The following is a 15,412-nucleotide window of genomic DNA, read 5'->3' as shown; positions in this document are numbered from 1 at the left end:
AGAGTCAGAAAGAAAAAGATACATGATAGAAATAGGCAGCTGCAATCAAGTCCTACAACAAAGACAGGTAAGAAAGATGGTTACCTGTCTATGAAGATCCTCAATCATCCAAATCATGGTTGTCCCAAGGGTGCTTTTTTAAAAAGGCAACTGAACTTGCTTGTCTGCCTGTTTTTCCTTGTAAACTTATTGCTTATCCAAGAAGCTTCTTCCGTTCATCACAGCTAAAGAAGCAAAGTGTTGCCTTTTTGGGATAAAGGTCTTTTTACTTTCACATGGATAATGCCACAGTTATTCAGAACGAAAATCCCATTTTGTCCAGAGGTCTTTGGGGGCAATCTGAATATTGGGTACCGATTCTGCGCAAATGGAATTTTGCTAGCTTCCTCAATGGTTAAGGAGGTTGCTAGCAAGGTAGCGTGTTGAGTCATGTGCATGTTCTGATTTTTCAAATCGGTTGGGTAGAACTGGGGCTTGACTTGGGAATTCTGTCGAAAGACAAAAACATTTTTACGGCTGTGTAAAACCGCAATCCCATGCTTCTAGTTCAGATTTGGAACCCAAACCGGTTCCCACGACAAATTTCTATGACAAAATACGGCGTGCATAAGTGCGCCAGTGTGCCTAACGTCCCTGTCCTACTGTCCCCATTTATTTGCACCCATTCCCTGTGTTTTTATTCATGTTTATTCTCCTTCCTGTTATCCTTGTACATGAGTGACAAACTTAACAAACTGAATAAATAAAAAAAATAAAAAGTGAGCTCTATTTATGCTCCCCCCCCCCCAAAAAAAAATTAAGCAGAAGCTTTGTTGAAGAGTTCTACAGTTCTTTACTTCTGCATTTTTCAGCAGAACATAAATTTGGCTTCTACGGTAATGTAACTTTCAAATGAGGAGGGTTGGCAAATAGTGATGAAACGGTGCGTACTTTACTTTTAAGTCTCTTTACGTACTCAATAATGTATGAGAAACTTCCACTGCACACACACAATAATTAAAATATCACCTAGGATGCATGTATTATTGAGGTAATTTTGCTTTCGGCTCCTCTTCCCTTGCCCCTTCTCACCTAACCCACACATTTGTCACAAGAGGTGGATGCTCGTGACACCAAAGATTAGCCTCTGCAGATACCTTGTTGGTATTTTCGAATTCCCAGTCAAGAAATGTTAAGTATTCTTCAGCTGGTTTTGCAAGGGGGAGAAGAGAGGATTAGTTTAATCGAGGTTTAAAGTCTCTGCAAAGGAGAGCACTCCTTGCTCAATAATTGGCTCTCATTTTCGTATACAATGAAAAGCTAATCGGCCGAAAGCTTTGTACTGGAGAGATCACGGAGAAACGGAGGTGGTTAAAGGATTGAATGGTTCCTCTGAGCGATGTTCCCGTTAAATTCTATTTACCGCTGACCTTGGAAACTCTTCAATCCTAACCCATCATTAGGCTGAGCTTTTCAATTAAACCCGTCCTATCAAACAAGCAATTTACTTCTCCTTTCCCCTTCCCAGTTAACAAGGATGTTGACAGATCCTGGCTAATTGAGAAGGTCTTAAGATCTGCAGATGTGTTTTTTTTTAAAACCCTTCATTCCCCAAATTTCTAGGCTCATCCATCCATTTGGACATCCCTTGATTGGCATGCCTTTAATGGAGAATTGATGAACGGATCCCTGTGAATTGTTACTGGTTGCATTTCTCTGGTCTTCCCTTTCTAGGATGAATTTTCCATCATTCCTTGGAAGCTGTGTGGTCTTTACTTTTCTACTCCTACAGCAGGCAGGTTAGTATTTCAGGCTTTCAAGGTGAGGTAACAGAAATGCTCTCTGTTCATTCTGACAATCCGCTGACATGGAAGGCGTTAAGCAGGTGGTTCCACCACACAACCGCGGTCGACTAAAGCGCGCTTGACGAAACCGCGTACCTGACGTCATCACAGCGCGACGAAAAAAACACGCTGTGAGCGCTAAAGCTAAAATTAACCCCTAAACCTAAGCCCCCGAAACCTAACCCTAAACCTAACCCTTAACCTAACGCTAAACCTAACACTAACCTTTAACCTAACCCTAACGCTTAACCTAACCCTAACCCTTAACCTAAACCTAACCCTAACCCTTACCTTAACGTGAATCGGCTTGCTTTCAAAGCGCTTTTTAAAGCGCCCTTTTTTCTCCGCGGTCGCTGTTGTCGCGCTGCTGCTGATGTCAGCGACGCGCTTTAATCGGGCGCGCTTTAGTCGACCGCGGTTTTGTCGTGCCACGAAGCAGGTTACATGAGAACTAAGGAAGGTGTCCCTCAGGAATCCTTTCCCTTGCCACACATTTTCGGCTTTCTCTCTACGATGCCACCAAGAATGGCTCCTTCAGACGTGTTTTAAGATTGTTTCATCCTGGTGTGACCTTACCCTGCCACAAATCCATGTGAATGTGACCACTTGGTTGGCCTGGTGGATTTTCCAGCCCATCGCCCAACTGGGATGGGAAGATGTTTGAGCAGGAAACACGGTGTCCATCCTAGGAAGAGGCATGGTTGCATAGGATGGGACCAGATTCCTACACTGTCGTGGAAATTCTACTCTGGGCGAAAACATACAATTTGAAGCAATTTGAAGATTTTAAATTTAAACTCTATCCCACTCCGAAGGGATGTGGTGCAAGTAGAGTTTTCATGCCTAAGGCAAGACTAGAACTCACCATCTTCTGGCCATTGGCCCAAAGTCACCCAGCGAGTTTTCATGCCTAAGGCAGTACTAGAACTCACCGTCCCCTGGCCATTGGCCCAAAGTCACCCAGCCAGCTTTCATGCCTAAGGCAGGACTAGAACTCACCATCTCCTGGCCATTGGCCCAAGTCACCCAGCCAGCTTTCATGCCTAAGGCAGGACTAGAACTCACCGTCTCCTGGCCATTGGCCCAAAGTCACCCAGTCAGCTTTCATGCCTAAGGCAGGACTAGAACTCACTGTCTCCTGGCCATTGGCCCAAAGTCAGCCAGCCAGCTTTCATGCCTAAGGCAGGACTAGAACTCACCATCTCCTGGTGATTGGCCCAAAGTCAGCCAGCCAGCTTTCATGCCTAAGGCAGGACTAGAACTCACTATCCCCTGGCCATTGGCCCAAAGTCACCCAGCCAGCTTTCATGCCTAAGGCAAGACTAGAACTCACCGTCCCCTGGTGATTAGCCTAAGTCACCCAGCCAGTTTTCATGCCTAAGGCAGGACTAGAAGTCACCGTCCCCTGGTGATTGGCCCTAAGTCACCCAGCCAGCTTTCATGCCTAAGGCAGGACTAGAACTCACTATCCCCTGGCCATTGGCCCAAAGTCACCCAGCCAGCTTTCATGCCTAAGGCAAGACTAGAACTCACCGTCCCCTGGTGATTAGCCTAAGTCACCCTGCCAGTTTTCATGCCTAAGGCAGGACTAGAAGTCACCGTCCCCTGGTGATTGGCCCTAAGTCACCCAGCCAGCTTTCATGCCTAAGGCAGGACTAGAACTCACCGTCCCCTGGCCATTGGCTCAAAGTCACCCAGCCAGCTTTCATGCCTAAGGCAAGACTAGAACTCACTGTCTCCTGGTGATTGGCCGAAAGTCACCCAGCCAGCTTTCATGCCTAAGGCAGGACTAGAACTCACCATCTCCTGGTGATTGGCCCAAAGTCACCCAGCCAGCTTTCATGCCTAAGGCAGAACTAGAACTCACTGTCTCCTGGCCATTGGCCCTAGGTCACCCAGCCAGCTTTCATGCCTAAGGCAGGACTAGAACTCAGCATCCCCTGGCCATTGGCCCTAGGTCACCCAGCCAGCTTTCATGCCTAAGGCAGGACTAGAACTCAGCATCCCCTGGCCATTGGCCCTAAGTCACCCAGCCAGCTTTCATGCCTAAGGCAAGACTACTGTCTCACTGTCTAAGGCTTCATGCCTAAGGCAGGACTAGAACTCACTGTCTCCTGGTGATTGGCCGAAAGTCACCCAGGCAGCTTTCATACCTAAGGTAGGACTAGAACTCATGGTCTCCTAGTGAGTGTCCCTAAATCACCCAGCCAGCTTTCATGCTTAAGGTGGGACCAGAACACCCAGTTTCTAGCCCGGTGCCTTCACCGCCGCTCCAACCTGGTTCAATAGCTCGTTACCAATGCTTAAAAGAAGTGCTGAAAATCAGACCTAATTCCATATCGAGAAGGTGGGGAGAAACAAACCTTTTTAAAAGGTTTGCGCAGTGGTTAAATGCAGCACTGCAGGCTACTGCTAGATCAGCAGGTCAGCGGTTCAAATCTCACCGGCTCAGGGTTGACTCAGCCTTCCATCCTTCCGAGGTGGGTAAAATGAGGACCCAGATTGTTGGGGGCAATATGCTGACTCTCTGTAAACCGCTTAGAGAGGCCTGAAGGCCTATGAAGCGGTATATAAGTCTACTGCTATTGCTATAAGTCTACTGCTATTAAAAACTACCCCACATTTAACAGCTGTGAGTTGGGATATATCCGTGCAGCTATTTTCGCCGCAGTCAAATGCTTTTCGTTATCGGTTGCCTGGCTAAATAATCTCTGCTGCAAACTTGCAAACACGGTCCGCGTCCGTATGCAAGGGAGATGCGCCATCTGCCAGGTTCTCCAGTTTTATGGCGCCCTCGTTGAACGTTTGCGCGAGGGCATTTTGAACAAGTCTCTGGAAGCACGCAGGCTCGCTGAGGCCTTGCTTTAAACTCCTGCAGCTTGCCGAAGAAAACAAACATCCGTGTTGTACTGTAAGCTTGCAAAACAAATCAGCAATAGAGAAATGCTGTTGAGGCAATTGAGGCCACGCGTCTGAGCCTCCCCACCTTCCTTCAACACACATTCCACCTGCCTCAAGCCTCCATGAGACGGAAAGTGCAGGCATTTCACTGGCCTATTACATGACCAGCAACGTTAAGGTCTCTCTCCATCCTCAAATGCATCCAGCTGATTACTATAGTCAGCATCTTTTAACGGTCCCATAATCCCTTATGGGGTGGAGTCTGGGCAATTGAATGGAGCTATCAGAGTATTTTCATGGCCGGAGGCCCCTCCTGTTGCCAATGCAGAGTTTTGTTCAGCAGATGTATTTTCATTTTGCCCAGAGAGAGAAATATCTGCCTCTACCTAGTATCGAACTCACAGCCTCCTGATTGAGAGGCGAGAGCTCCACCTCTAGGCCACCGCACCATTCCAGCTGATTATTGATTATAATTCCATTTTCGTCTTCATTAACTGATAACACTCTAGCTGATTACTAGAATATTATCAGTTAACTAAGACTAAAATGAAATTATCTATATTTATATAGATGGCTCTGTGTGTGTGTGTGTGTGTGTGTGTGTGTGTGTGTGTGTGTGTGTGTTCCAGCATAACTCTTGAACGCCTCAAACAATTTCAACCAAACGTGGTACCCAGATGACTGACTCTCTGGAAACAAATACTGTGGGGGGTAAGACACTCCTCAAGGTGTGTGTTCGGTTAAGATACAGCCTGTTGTGCCTTAAAATGGCTTCTACTGTACTGCCGTAAATTGACTTCTACTGTACAGCACAGTGGAGTTGCCATGGTAACGGCTTCACAGTACTCCACAAGGGAGCTCCCTTTGGTAAGGGGGAAAATGTAACATTAGAAATTATGTTTGGTCCGGACATTTTCCCCCTATAAATAAATACCTGGACAACACTGGGTTATCGGCTAGTAAGTAAGTAAATAAAGGTAACCCTGGATTGCGTTTTTTGCAACCATCCACCAGGGTGAAAAAAATGGAGTGGATTTGGAGGAAATAACAAGAGGTACGGCATGAAATGTGGCTGGCACCAGAATAATTATTTCTTTCTCCGTGTCTCTCTGTTGCAGTCCAGACGATGGGTATCTTGTACCCCTTTTGGCCCAATGACACCAAAACCCCCAAAGTGGATGATGGCAGCTCTCCAGAAATCAAGCTCTCCTTCCCCTTCGTTTTCTTTGGCGCGCCGTACAGGACCATTTTTGTAAGTAAAGCACCCCTTGATAAAGCCATGCGCGCCTTTTCCCCGCCATTAACATCTGCATTTGAAACACTGCTCTCCGCTTGGAGCCTTCCTCGGAGAAGAGGAAGATTAATGGCGTCCTCCCTTGCCAAGTTCTTCCACGTTGTGAACGAGATGGTCTATTATTAAGAAAATCAAGGGTGCGCTTAGGAGGCGAGCACGCGAGGGGCAAGATTATAAAAGCCCAGCAACAGCCTTGTGTAGTTGATTAAACACTCAAACGACGTGCAGGTTTTGGCATATTAAACATTGAGCCAGTGGCAGGAAAATCAGAATACCTCAAGGAGCTGCAGAAATATATATATATATATATATATATATATATATATATATATATATATATATATATATGTGTTTTTATTTGTGCTGATAAATAAATAAATTATTTATCAGCACAAATAAAAACACAAATATAACAAAGGCAACAGTAAAAATATTGGGTTTCTGTCTGGATGGACTCTTGTGACGAGCCTAATGACAGAGAGTGGAAGTGTGACCTTCCTCCCACACTTGGGCATACCAGGGGTTGTGACTTTAAGTATATATATATATATATATATATATATATATATATATATATATATATATATATATATATATATATATATATATATATATATATATATTCAGGAAATGTTTCTGCTTTGGAGATTGTTGTTGTTGTTTTTTCTTAGGAGCTGCATCATTTACTCCGCCTCCTAAGTTTCTGCTCCAAAAGAGAGCATTATTTTTCCAAGGCTGGATTGAGAGGAAAGGACCAAACCGTTTTGTGCACATAGACACACAGATACACACACACACACATACAAAGAGAATAAATTCCAACTTTGGAATACGGTTTCTAACCAGACATTTGCCCATGCCACGAAGGCCACCATTTGTGCAGTTTTGAGACTTCTGTGGTTTGGAGTGAAACATGGCTAAGAGCGGGTGGAATCCTATCCTAGGCATGGGAAATTTGGGGTCTGGGGTTCTTTTGTCTTAACAATGGCAATGGGCTCTGTGTTTTTGTTTTGGTAGAAGACAAGTGGGACAACTTTCACTTACGGTATTTTTCAGACTATAAGATGCTCCGGACTATAAGACGCACCTAGCTTTTGGGGAGGAAAACAAGAAAAAACAAATCTGATTCTGCCTCCCAGCAATTTGCCTCCTTGCAGCAAGCAGCAAACAACCTGTCAGCTTCAGCACAGTCTGATTTAGCACAAGCAGCTGATTGGCAGTTGGATCGGTCTTCCGGAATACCGATGAGCTGCTGCTCCAGGCTACGGGGATCACCGTGGTTGCCGATCGCTGCCTCTGCACACCCCATTTTCGGCCTCCGCACGTCTCATTTTTCAAACAGGCCGAAAACGGGATGCACAGAGGCAGAAAATGGGGCAAAGGAGGCCTAAAATGGGGCACACGGAGGCGGTGATAGGTGGTGGCGGCGATCCCCGCCACCTGGAACAGCTGTTCGTCAGTATTCCGAGAGGCCAATCTAACTGCCAATCAGCTGCTCATGCTAAATCAGGCTGTGCTTAAGCTGAGCAGGCTGTTTGCTGTTTGCTGCAAGGAGGCAAATTGCTGGAAGGCAGATTGGGTGGGGGCCAGATTGGGTGGGGGCCAGCAGGTGGGTGGGGCTTCGACAACATTTGCTCTATAAGACACACAGACATTTTCACCCACTTTTGGGGAGGGAGTGTGTCTTATTGTCCAAAAAATACGATAAATCACTTCTCTTCAATGGGTCTCAAGGATGCTTTTTCCCCAAAAGGCAATTGAACTTATCTGGTTTTGTCCTGGAATACATTTCACTTCTCATGCAAAGAAGCTGGTTGGTTGGTTGGTTGGTTTATTCGACTTGTATGCTGTCCTATTCCCGGAGGGACTCAGGGCGGCTGACAAACCAGAAGGGAAGGGTCATAATACAAAAAGTAAAAAGACCAAAAACAAACAACAATACAAACAATTTAAAAAGTCACAACACGCACAACAATTTGAGTAGGGGTGGAACTCAGGAGCCCCAGGCCTGCTGGAACAGCCAGGTCTTAACGGCTTTTCGGAAAGCCTGAAGGGTGGTGAGGGTCCGAATCTCCACGGGGAGATCGTTCCAGAGGGCCGGAGCAGCCACAGAGAAGGCCCTCCTCCTTTTCCATTCTCTTCAATGTGGGCACAACAGGATGGATGTCACAGGAATTCTGTCAAAGAGTCTTCACTCCGTTCCAACCTCCAAATATGGGGGGGGGCATGGAGGGACACACACATAAATATACAGCTCTTATTTCCAGTGACGCGGTGACTCGGTGGCTAAGACATTGAGCTTGTCAATCAGAAAGGTTGCCAGTTTGGCGGTTCAAATCCTTAACACCGCGTAACACAGTGAGCTCCCATTACTTTTCCTAGCTTCTACCAACCTAGCAGTTCAAAAGCATGTCAAAATTCAAGTAGAAAAATAGGAAACACCTTTGGTGGGAAGGGAATAGCGTTCTGTGTGCCTTCGGCATTTAGTCATTCCAGCCACATGACCACGGAGACGTCTTCGGACAGCGCTGGCTCTTTGGCTTTGAAACAGAGATGAGCACCGCCCCCTAGAGTCGGGAACGACTAGCACATATGTGCGAGGGGAACTTTTTCCATGAGCCAAGGTGGCGCAGTGGTTAAATGCAGCACTGCAGGCTACTGCTAGATCAGCAGGTCAGCGGTTCAAATCTCACCGGCTCAGGGTTGACTCAGCCTTCCATCCTTCCGAGGTGGGTAAAATGAGGACCCAGATTGTTGGGGGCAATATGCTGACTCTCTGTAAACCGCTTAGAGAGGCCTGAAAGGCCTATGAAGCGGTATATAAGTCTACTGCTATATTTTTTACCTTTACTTATTTCCATCGAATAATTAAAGAGCCTCTATGTTCGACTCGCCTTGCCTCTGCATGATTTTGAGCTGACCTTGTTGCATCCTGCTAACATCTGTCAAAACTTCCTCTTTCCTTGCAGGTCAACAACAATGGAGTGGTTTCCTTTAACGTGCTGGTCAGCCAGTTCACCCCAGAATCCTTTCCTTTAGCTGATGGACGGGCTTTCATCGCCCCTTTTTGGGCAGATGTCCACAATGGTATCCGGGGAGAAATCTACTACCGGGAGACCACGGACCCAGTGCTGCTCAAGAAAATCTCTAAAGACATCAGGAAATATTTCAAGAACCTGCCTTCCTTCTCTGCCCTGTCGGTTTTTATCGCTACGTGGGATGAAGTTACCTTCTACGGAGGGAGTAGCACAACTCCGGTAAGATCACCATCTTGGTTCCTGCAGGCAACTTACCGCGTTTTTCGGAGTATAAGACACACCTATTTCCCCTCTAAAAGAGGGTGGAAATTTGGGTGCGTCTTATACACTGAATGTTGCCCCACCCACCCACCAGCCCCTACCCTTCGGCCTCTGCCTCCTAGCAATTTAACTTCTTGCAGCAAATGGGGAAAATGGGGTTTGTGGAGGCTGCAATAGGCTATAGCAATCCCTGCAGCCTGAAACAGCTGTTGATCCAGAGGCGCTTAAACTAAAAGCGAAACTTGCTGTTTGCTCCATGAGGCAAATTGCTGGGAGGCAGAAGCAGATTTTTTTTTTTTTTTGTGCTAATCAGGCTGTTTGCTGCAAGAAGATAGTGAATAACTATAAATGCCTATAGAATGTTCAAATTATTAGACTTATTTTTAAAGACTGCTTTATTATTGTTCTGGACAGCTTAACAAAATGAAGAAGCTTTTTAAAGTAAATGCCCGGTGCTATTGTATCTTCTTTTAAATAGCAGAGAATAACTGTACTTCCAGAAAGCACATCAATTTTAACGGCATCTGTACAAGTATAGTCTGAAATGCAACACTACAAACAGTGTGTATTGTCTGTACTGTTTGCTGTTTGTTGCAAGGAGGCAAATTGCTGGGAGGCAGAAGCAGATTTTTCCCCCTTGTTTTCCTCCCCAAAAGCTAGGTGCGTCTTATACTTTGGAGCATCTTATACTCCAAAAAATACGTTACTTCCAAATTTGTAGAAAGAGAGCTGGATTCACTTGCTGTGCCCCGAAACCAGATGGAGTCTGGTAGCGCCCCTTCCCACAAAAATAAATCTTATTTGGAGGCATAAACCAGTGTTTGCGAACTTAGCGATTTCAGAAGTCGGGGAGTTGAAGTCTACCCATCTTAAAGTTGATTAGCTTGAAAAACACTAGCCTGAAATAGCCTTCAGTATTTTATTTATTTATTTTTATGTTATTTAGTTTGTCAAACATGTACAAAGATAACAGGTATAAGTATAAACATGGGTTCACCGACAAATGGGCGCTCGACAAAAGCGGGCTGACAAAACCACGCTGAGAAAACAGCGAGGTCAAAATCGCGCCCACAGAAGCACGCTGATAAATGTGCGCCGATGAAAGCGTGCCATCAACAAACAACGCGAAAACAACGTAATAACTCTAACCCTAAACCTAACCCTAATCCTAAACCTAACCCTAACCCTTACCTTAACCCCAATCGCGCTTTTGTGGGTGTGGTTTTGTCGGCGCTCTTTTGTGGGAGCACTTTCGACCTCACTGTTTTCTCGCCGCGTTTTGCCAGCACGCTTTTGTCTGGCGCGCATTTGACGGGTCACGATAAACATGGACATGAATAAAGGAAATGAGTACAAATAAACGGGCACAGTAGGACGGGGATGGAAGGCACACTGGTGCGCTTATGCATGGACCTCTTAGGAATGGGGTGAGGTCCACAGTAGACAGTTTGAGGTTGAAGATATGGGGGTATGAGGAACTAACAATGGAATCAGGTAGAGCATTCCAGGCGTAGGTATGGATGAGATCCAAGTGGGTGTGGCTACCCTTTTTCTTACGCTTCACCTACCTATCACTCAGATGAAAACCAACCAGCCTCCTTGTAACTCCTACACACCAAGCACAGAGACTAAGGAAATGGTCCATCACAGCTATGTGCTAGGCTGGGCTTAGTTAAAAAGGGGGTGGGACGTTGGTAGCTTATAACAGTTTGCACAATCCAGTCCTTGTGTTTGCTGCATGTTGTGTTAAAATAAGACACCACTGGCATGTTGTGTTAAACCAGACAGTGAGGCAATATATTTAGCAGAAGTTGTGGGTGTTCCAACAATGGTGGTTTTAAAGAAGAGATTGGACAACCATTTGGCTGAAATGGTGTAGGGTTTCCTGCCTGAGCAGGGGGTTGGACTAGAAGACCTCCAAGGTCCCTTCCGACTCTTTTATTTTTGCTAACCCATTTTATTTACTTTGCAAATTTATTTGCTGCCTGTCTTGCGGTTCAAGGTGACTCTGAAGAGCTAATGGCTTTGATTTAGCATGTTGTATGATTCTCACCCCCACCTCCAAACCTCTTTGTGTCTTCACTTGGTTGTGGCAATCTGTGCAAAAGCAGCTTCATGGATATTGTTTTCTCCAGAGCAGGGCACAGGACGGGTGTGTTCTTCAGAGCGGCGATGAGTGAACGGTGAACAATCTCAGCCGATTCAGGGAGGATAGTAAATAAAACAGAGACATCACCCTGACAGATCTATAAAAGATTTCGGGTGTTGGGATGAATCAACCTCCCTGCACCACATTAAATAAATCCCAGGATGTCTTTTATTTTCCCAAATGAAAAATATGCGTTTTGCTGACCCTCGTTTAATCATTATCTAAGTTACATTACAAGTAACCTACGTAATGATGAAGAATTGCATCAGCCATGTTGTTAAGTACTCTTGGCGTGTTTCAACCATTAGTTCTCAAAACGTGCCGAGATTTAGCGCTATAATGTCCAGCCACTGGCGATATTTACTAGATATATGAGACCTCCGAAATGATAAATTTGGAGAGATGTATTGCGTGGGAGGGGTTGCACAGTAGAAATAGTGAATTTTTTGTTCAGTGCCCTGTTTTTAAGGAAACCAGCTAAGCCAGAGGGGTCAAACTCGATTTCATGGAGGGCTGCATCAGGGTTGTGTTTGACCTAGGGGGAAATGGGAGGCGTGGCCAGGGTGGGCGTGGCCACCTTGACATCACTCGTGCCCGGGTGTCTGTGGTGACTCAAGCGCTCTGCCAGAGAAAACGGGCTCCCGAGCTCCATTTTCAGCCATGACAGCTGGAGTCTGGGCAAATGAATGGAGCTAGCAGGGTGTTTTAATGGCCGGATGCCTTTATTGTCACCAATGCGGAGTTTTGTTCAGCAGATATATCCTCATTTTGCCCAGAGAGAGAAAAATATCTGCCTCTACCTAGGATTGAATTGACAGCCTCCCAATTGTGAGGCAAGAGTTCCACCTCTAGGCCACCGCACCACTCGGTTCACCGACAATTGCGTGATAGATATATGCGCGCCGACAAAACCACGCCATCAAAATCACGCCCACAAAAGCGCGGCGACAAATGCGCGCCGACAAAATCGCGTCATCAACAAACTACATAGTGGGATGCATACACGTACGTTATAACCCTAACCCTAACCCTAATTGTTCTTGTCATCGCACTTTTGTCGGCGCGCATTTGTCGGCGCGCTTTTGTGTCCACGATTTTGACATCGCGGTTTTGTCACCGCGCATATGTCTATCGCGCAATTGTCAGGTCACAGCACCACTCAGCTGTCGTAACTTCAAATGGTCACTAAATGAATGGTCGCAAATCGAGGTCTACCTGTATCTTATTATTTTTTTAAAAGAAATTGGGATAGAACATCCTAATGTCAAGAGGAGCATTATGAGGCCTCCGAGATCTCCCCGTAGACATTTTACTTATAATTACGTAGCCCGTGCACATATCTTTACTATTCTTCTGTCACGTTCTCATCGTGCGCTAAATAAATATAAATAACAGGACCACGACTGAACCGACAAGGAACAAAGACACGTTTGCAAAATCCTGCTCTTCCCACCCCATCAACGTGCCTCTTTTTTGAGCTCCCTTTGCGTTAAAAAAACCCCGCACCTTGTTTTATGCCCCGTGTTCAAAGAAGGAACTGGAAGCAAGGATAGAATCGGGCGTGTTCAGTTGGGGGCCTGGCATGAGCCAGGCGATGTGCTTCAAAGAAGAGAATGCTACACTTTGTTGCGCTGCATTTTTATATAGGATTATCATTGTGTTGTTCTCTCATCCATTTCCTGGGTGAGAACGAGTTTATTTTCCAGGGGTGATGGAAGACAGCTGTCTGTTTAATAAAAGCACAGCTCGGGAGGAGCAGCGGGGTGATTGTAATATCCCAAATTTGAAACCCGTCCAAAAAAACTGGGTAAGCGGTAGCTTCCCTCTGACGATAGGCCAATCTAGGGACGTTTTCCATGCCAGGCCAGCTGCAAACTCTTTCTGGATGCAACCAGAGTTCTGGGTCCAACTGGATTCAGCCCAGCCTGTAGATCTTGGTTTCTGCAATACATTTTTACGGCAAAGTCTTCAACGGTGGGATTTATCCCGAATCTCTCGGTAGATTTTAGTCTCCCTTGGACTCCCAAGGCCTCCAAGGTCCTTCACTCAGTTATTCTGTTAGCTTAGCAATAGCAATAGCAGTTAGACTTATATACCGCTTCATAGGGCTTTCAGCCCTCTCTAAGCGGTTTACAGAGTCAGCAAATTGCCCCCACAATCTGGGTCCTCATTTCACCCACCTCAGAAGGATGGAAGGCTGAGTCAACCCTGAACCAGTGAGATTTGAACCGCTGAACTGCAGATAGCAGTCAGCTGAAATGGCCTGCAGTACTGCACTCTACCCACTGCGCCATCTCAGCTCTCAATAAGCTTCCAAATCTTGGAGGATTTGAATATTGCCTTCCTGTAGTCCTTTACATACTGGCTGATGGGAGATGCGGAGTCTCCCGAAGCAAACTTTAACTGAATCTAAACCTTAACAAATTGATGGGATTTTTTTAAAAGACCCAATGAGGTTTAAGAGACCTTAATTAAAATGTAAGCAGTAAATAAATTCTCATCGGCTGAAATCTCCTAGGGAAAATGCAGGATCTTCCTTCCTCCTTTCCTATCTATGAACAGATTGACCGGATCGGAAAAACCAAATCCACGTATGAAAAAACCATTACGATTTGTTTTTTTTTTTTAAAGCAGACATAATCATTTCTTACTTCGCCTCCCTTAAAATATAAAACGAGTCAAACTGGATTCAGGAGTTAACGACCCGTACTTGCTACACCGACCTGATTTTAATTGCTCCAAATGGTCTAATAATGCTATTAAATTCAGTAAGTAAGTGGAGCAGTTGGTCAGAAGGTGAGGTGGGGGGGAGCCAAGCTGTTGTGTCAGGTGGCTCTACGGAGATTTTTCTATATCAACGCTTGTCATGGAAAAGCTGTCACAGAAAGCTGCCATCACCCAAACGGCTCTGGACTTCTTCCAGGCCATATGCAATGTGCAGATTATGTAGTGGGTATTATGAAATCACCTTTATTTAATGCTCAGGAGTTGAGTGGTCTCAACTCTGGCCGTACATCTGACTTGGAGTGGGTGCCGTTTGAAATACCACCTGTCAGATTATTTTAAGCTTCCTTGAGCCTAATTTTGAACTTCCAGTTTTAGGTGGAGACTTTAAAATAGCAATAGCAGTTAGACTTATATACCGCTTCATAGGGCTTTCAGCCCTCTCTAAGCGGTTTACAGAGTCAGCATATCGCCCCCCAACAATCCAGGTCCTCATTTTACCCACCTCGGAAGGATGGAAGGCTGAGTCAACTCTGAGCCAGTGAGATTTGAACCGCCGAACTGCAGCTAGCAGTCAGCTGAACTAGCGTGCAGTGCTGCACTCTAACCACTGCGCCACCTTGGCTCTCTGTAAATGACTTTACAGACTTCAGTTTGTCACTCTGACCCTCCTTGAGGTTCAGCCAGGACATCCTAAGGAACCGAGTCCAGACCGGGAGATTCTGAACTTCCTCCTCTGAGTACAGTGTGATCCCATCTTTAGCATACTAATAAGCAGAATATGGTGGCTAAGATACTGAGTTTGTCGATCAGAGGTTTCAGAGAAAACAACCAGAAGCTGAAGTTTGAAAACACAACGCCAAGAAGGCCTTTAAAGACCTTGTTAAGACGCTGAGCTTGTCGATCAGAAAGGTCTGCAGGTCGGCGGTTCGAATCCCTAGTGCCGCGTAACCGAGTGAGCTCCTGTTACTTGTCCCAGCTTGTGCCAACCGAGCAGTTCAAAAGCAGAGGAGGAAGTAACCGCATAAGCTAAATTACCAATTACTGCCAATTACCTCCCACAGACCCATTAGATCTCACAGGGTTGGCCTCCTCCGGGTGCCATCTACCAGCCAATGCCACCTGGCTATTACCCGGGGGAGGGCCTTCTTTGTGGCAGCTCCGGCCCTCTGGAATGAACTCCCCGCAGGGATTCGGACCCTCACCTCTCTCCAGGCCTTCC

The 15,412-nt window shown here is 45.9% G+C and overlaps 1 protein-coding gene across 1 annotated transcript in view; it reads left to right on the top strand.

Moving 5' to 3' along the window:
- The first annotated feature begins 1,714 nt into the window (after positions 1 to 1,714).
- The window catches only part of TECTA (tectorin alpha), a 55,689-nt gene continuing 41,991 nt past the window's right edge, over positions 1,715 to 15,412 (top strand). Inside the window, exons 1-3 of the mRNA XM_032229207.1 lie at positions 1,715 to 1,778; positions 5,843 to 5,976; positions 8,988 to 9,275. Of these exons, the coding sequence (XP_032085098.1) occupies positions 1,715 to 1,778; positions 5,843 to 5,976; positions 8,988 to 9,275 (486 nt within the window). The remainder of the gene's footprint in view (positions 1,779 to 5,842; positions 5,977 to 8,987; positions 9,276 to 15,412) is intronic.

Source organism: Thamnophis elegans, chromosome 13, assembly GCF_009769535.1.
Source record: "Thamnophis elegans isolate rThaEle1 chromosome 13, rThaEle1.pri, whole genome shotgun sequence".
Classification (NCBI taxonomy): domain Eukaryota; kingdom Metazoa; phylum Chordata; class Lepidosauria; order Squamata; family Colubridae; genus Thamnophis; species Thamnophis elegans.
The sequence above is the reverse complement of the archived record's forward strand: the minus strand, read 5'-3'. Positions and strand labels throughout refer to the sequence as shown.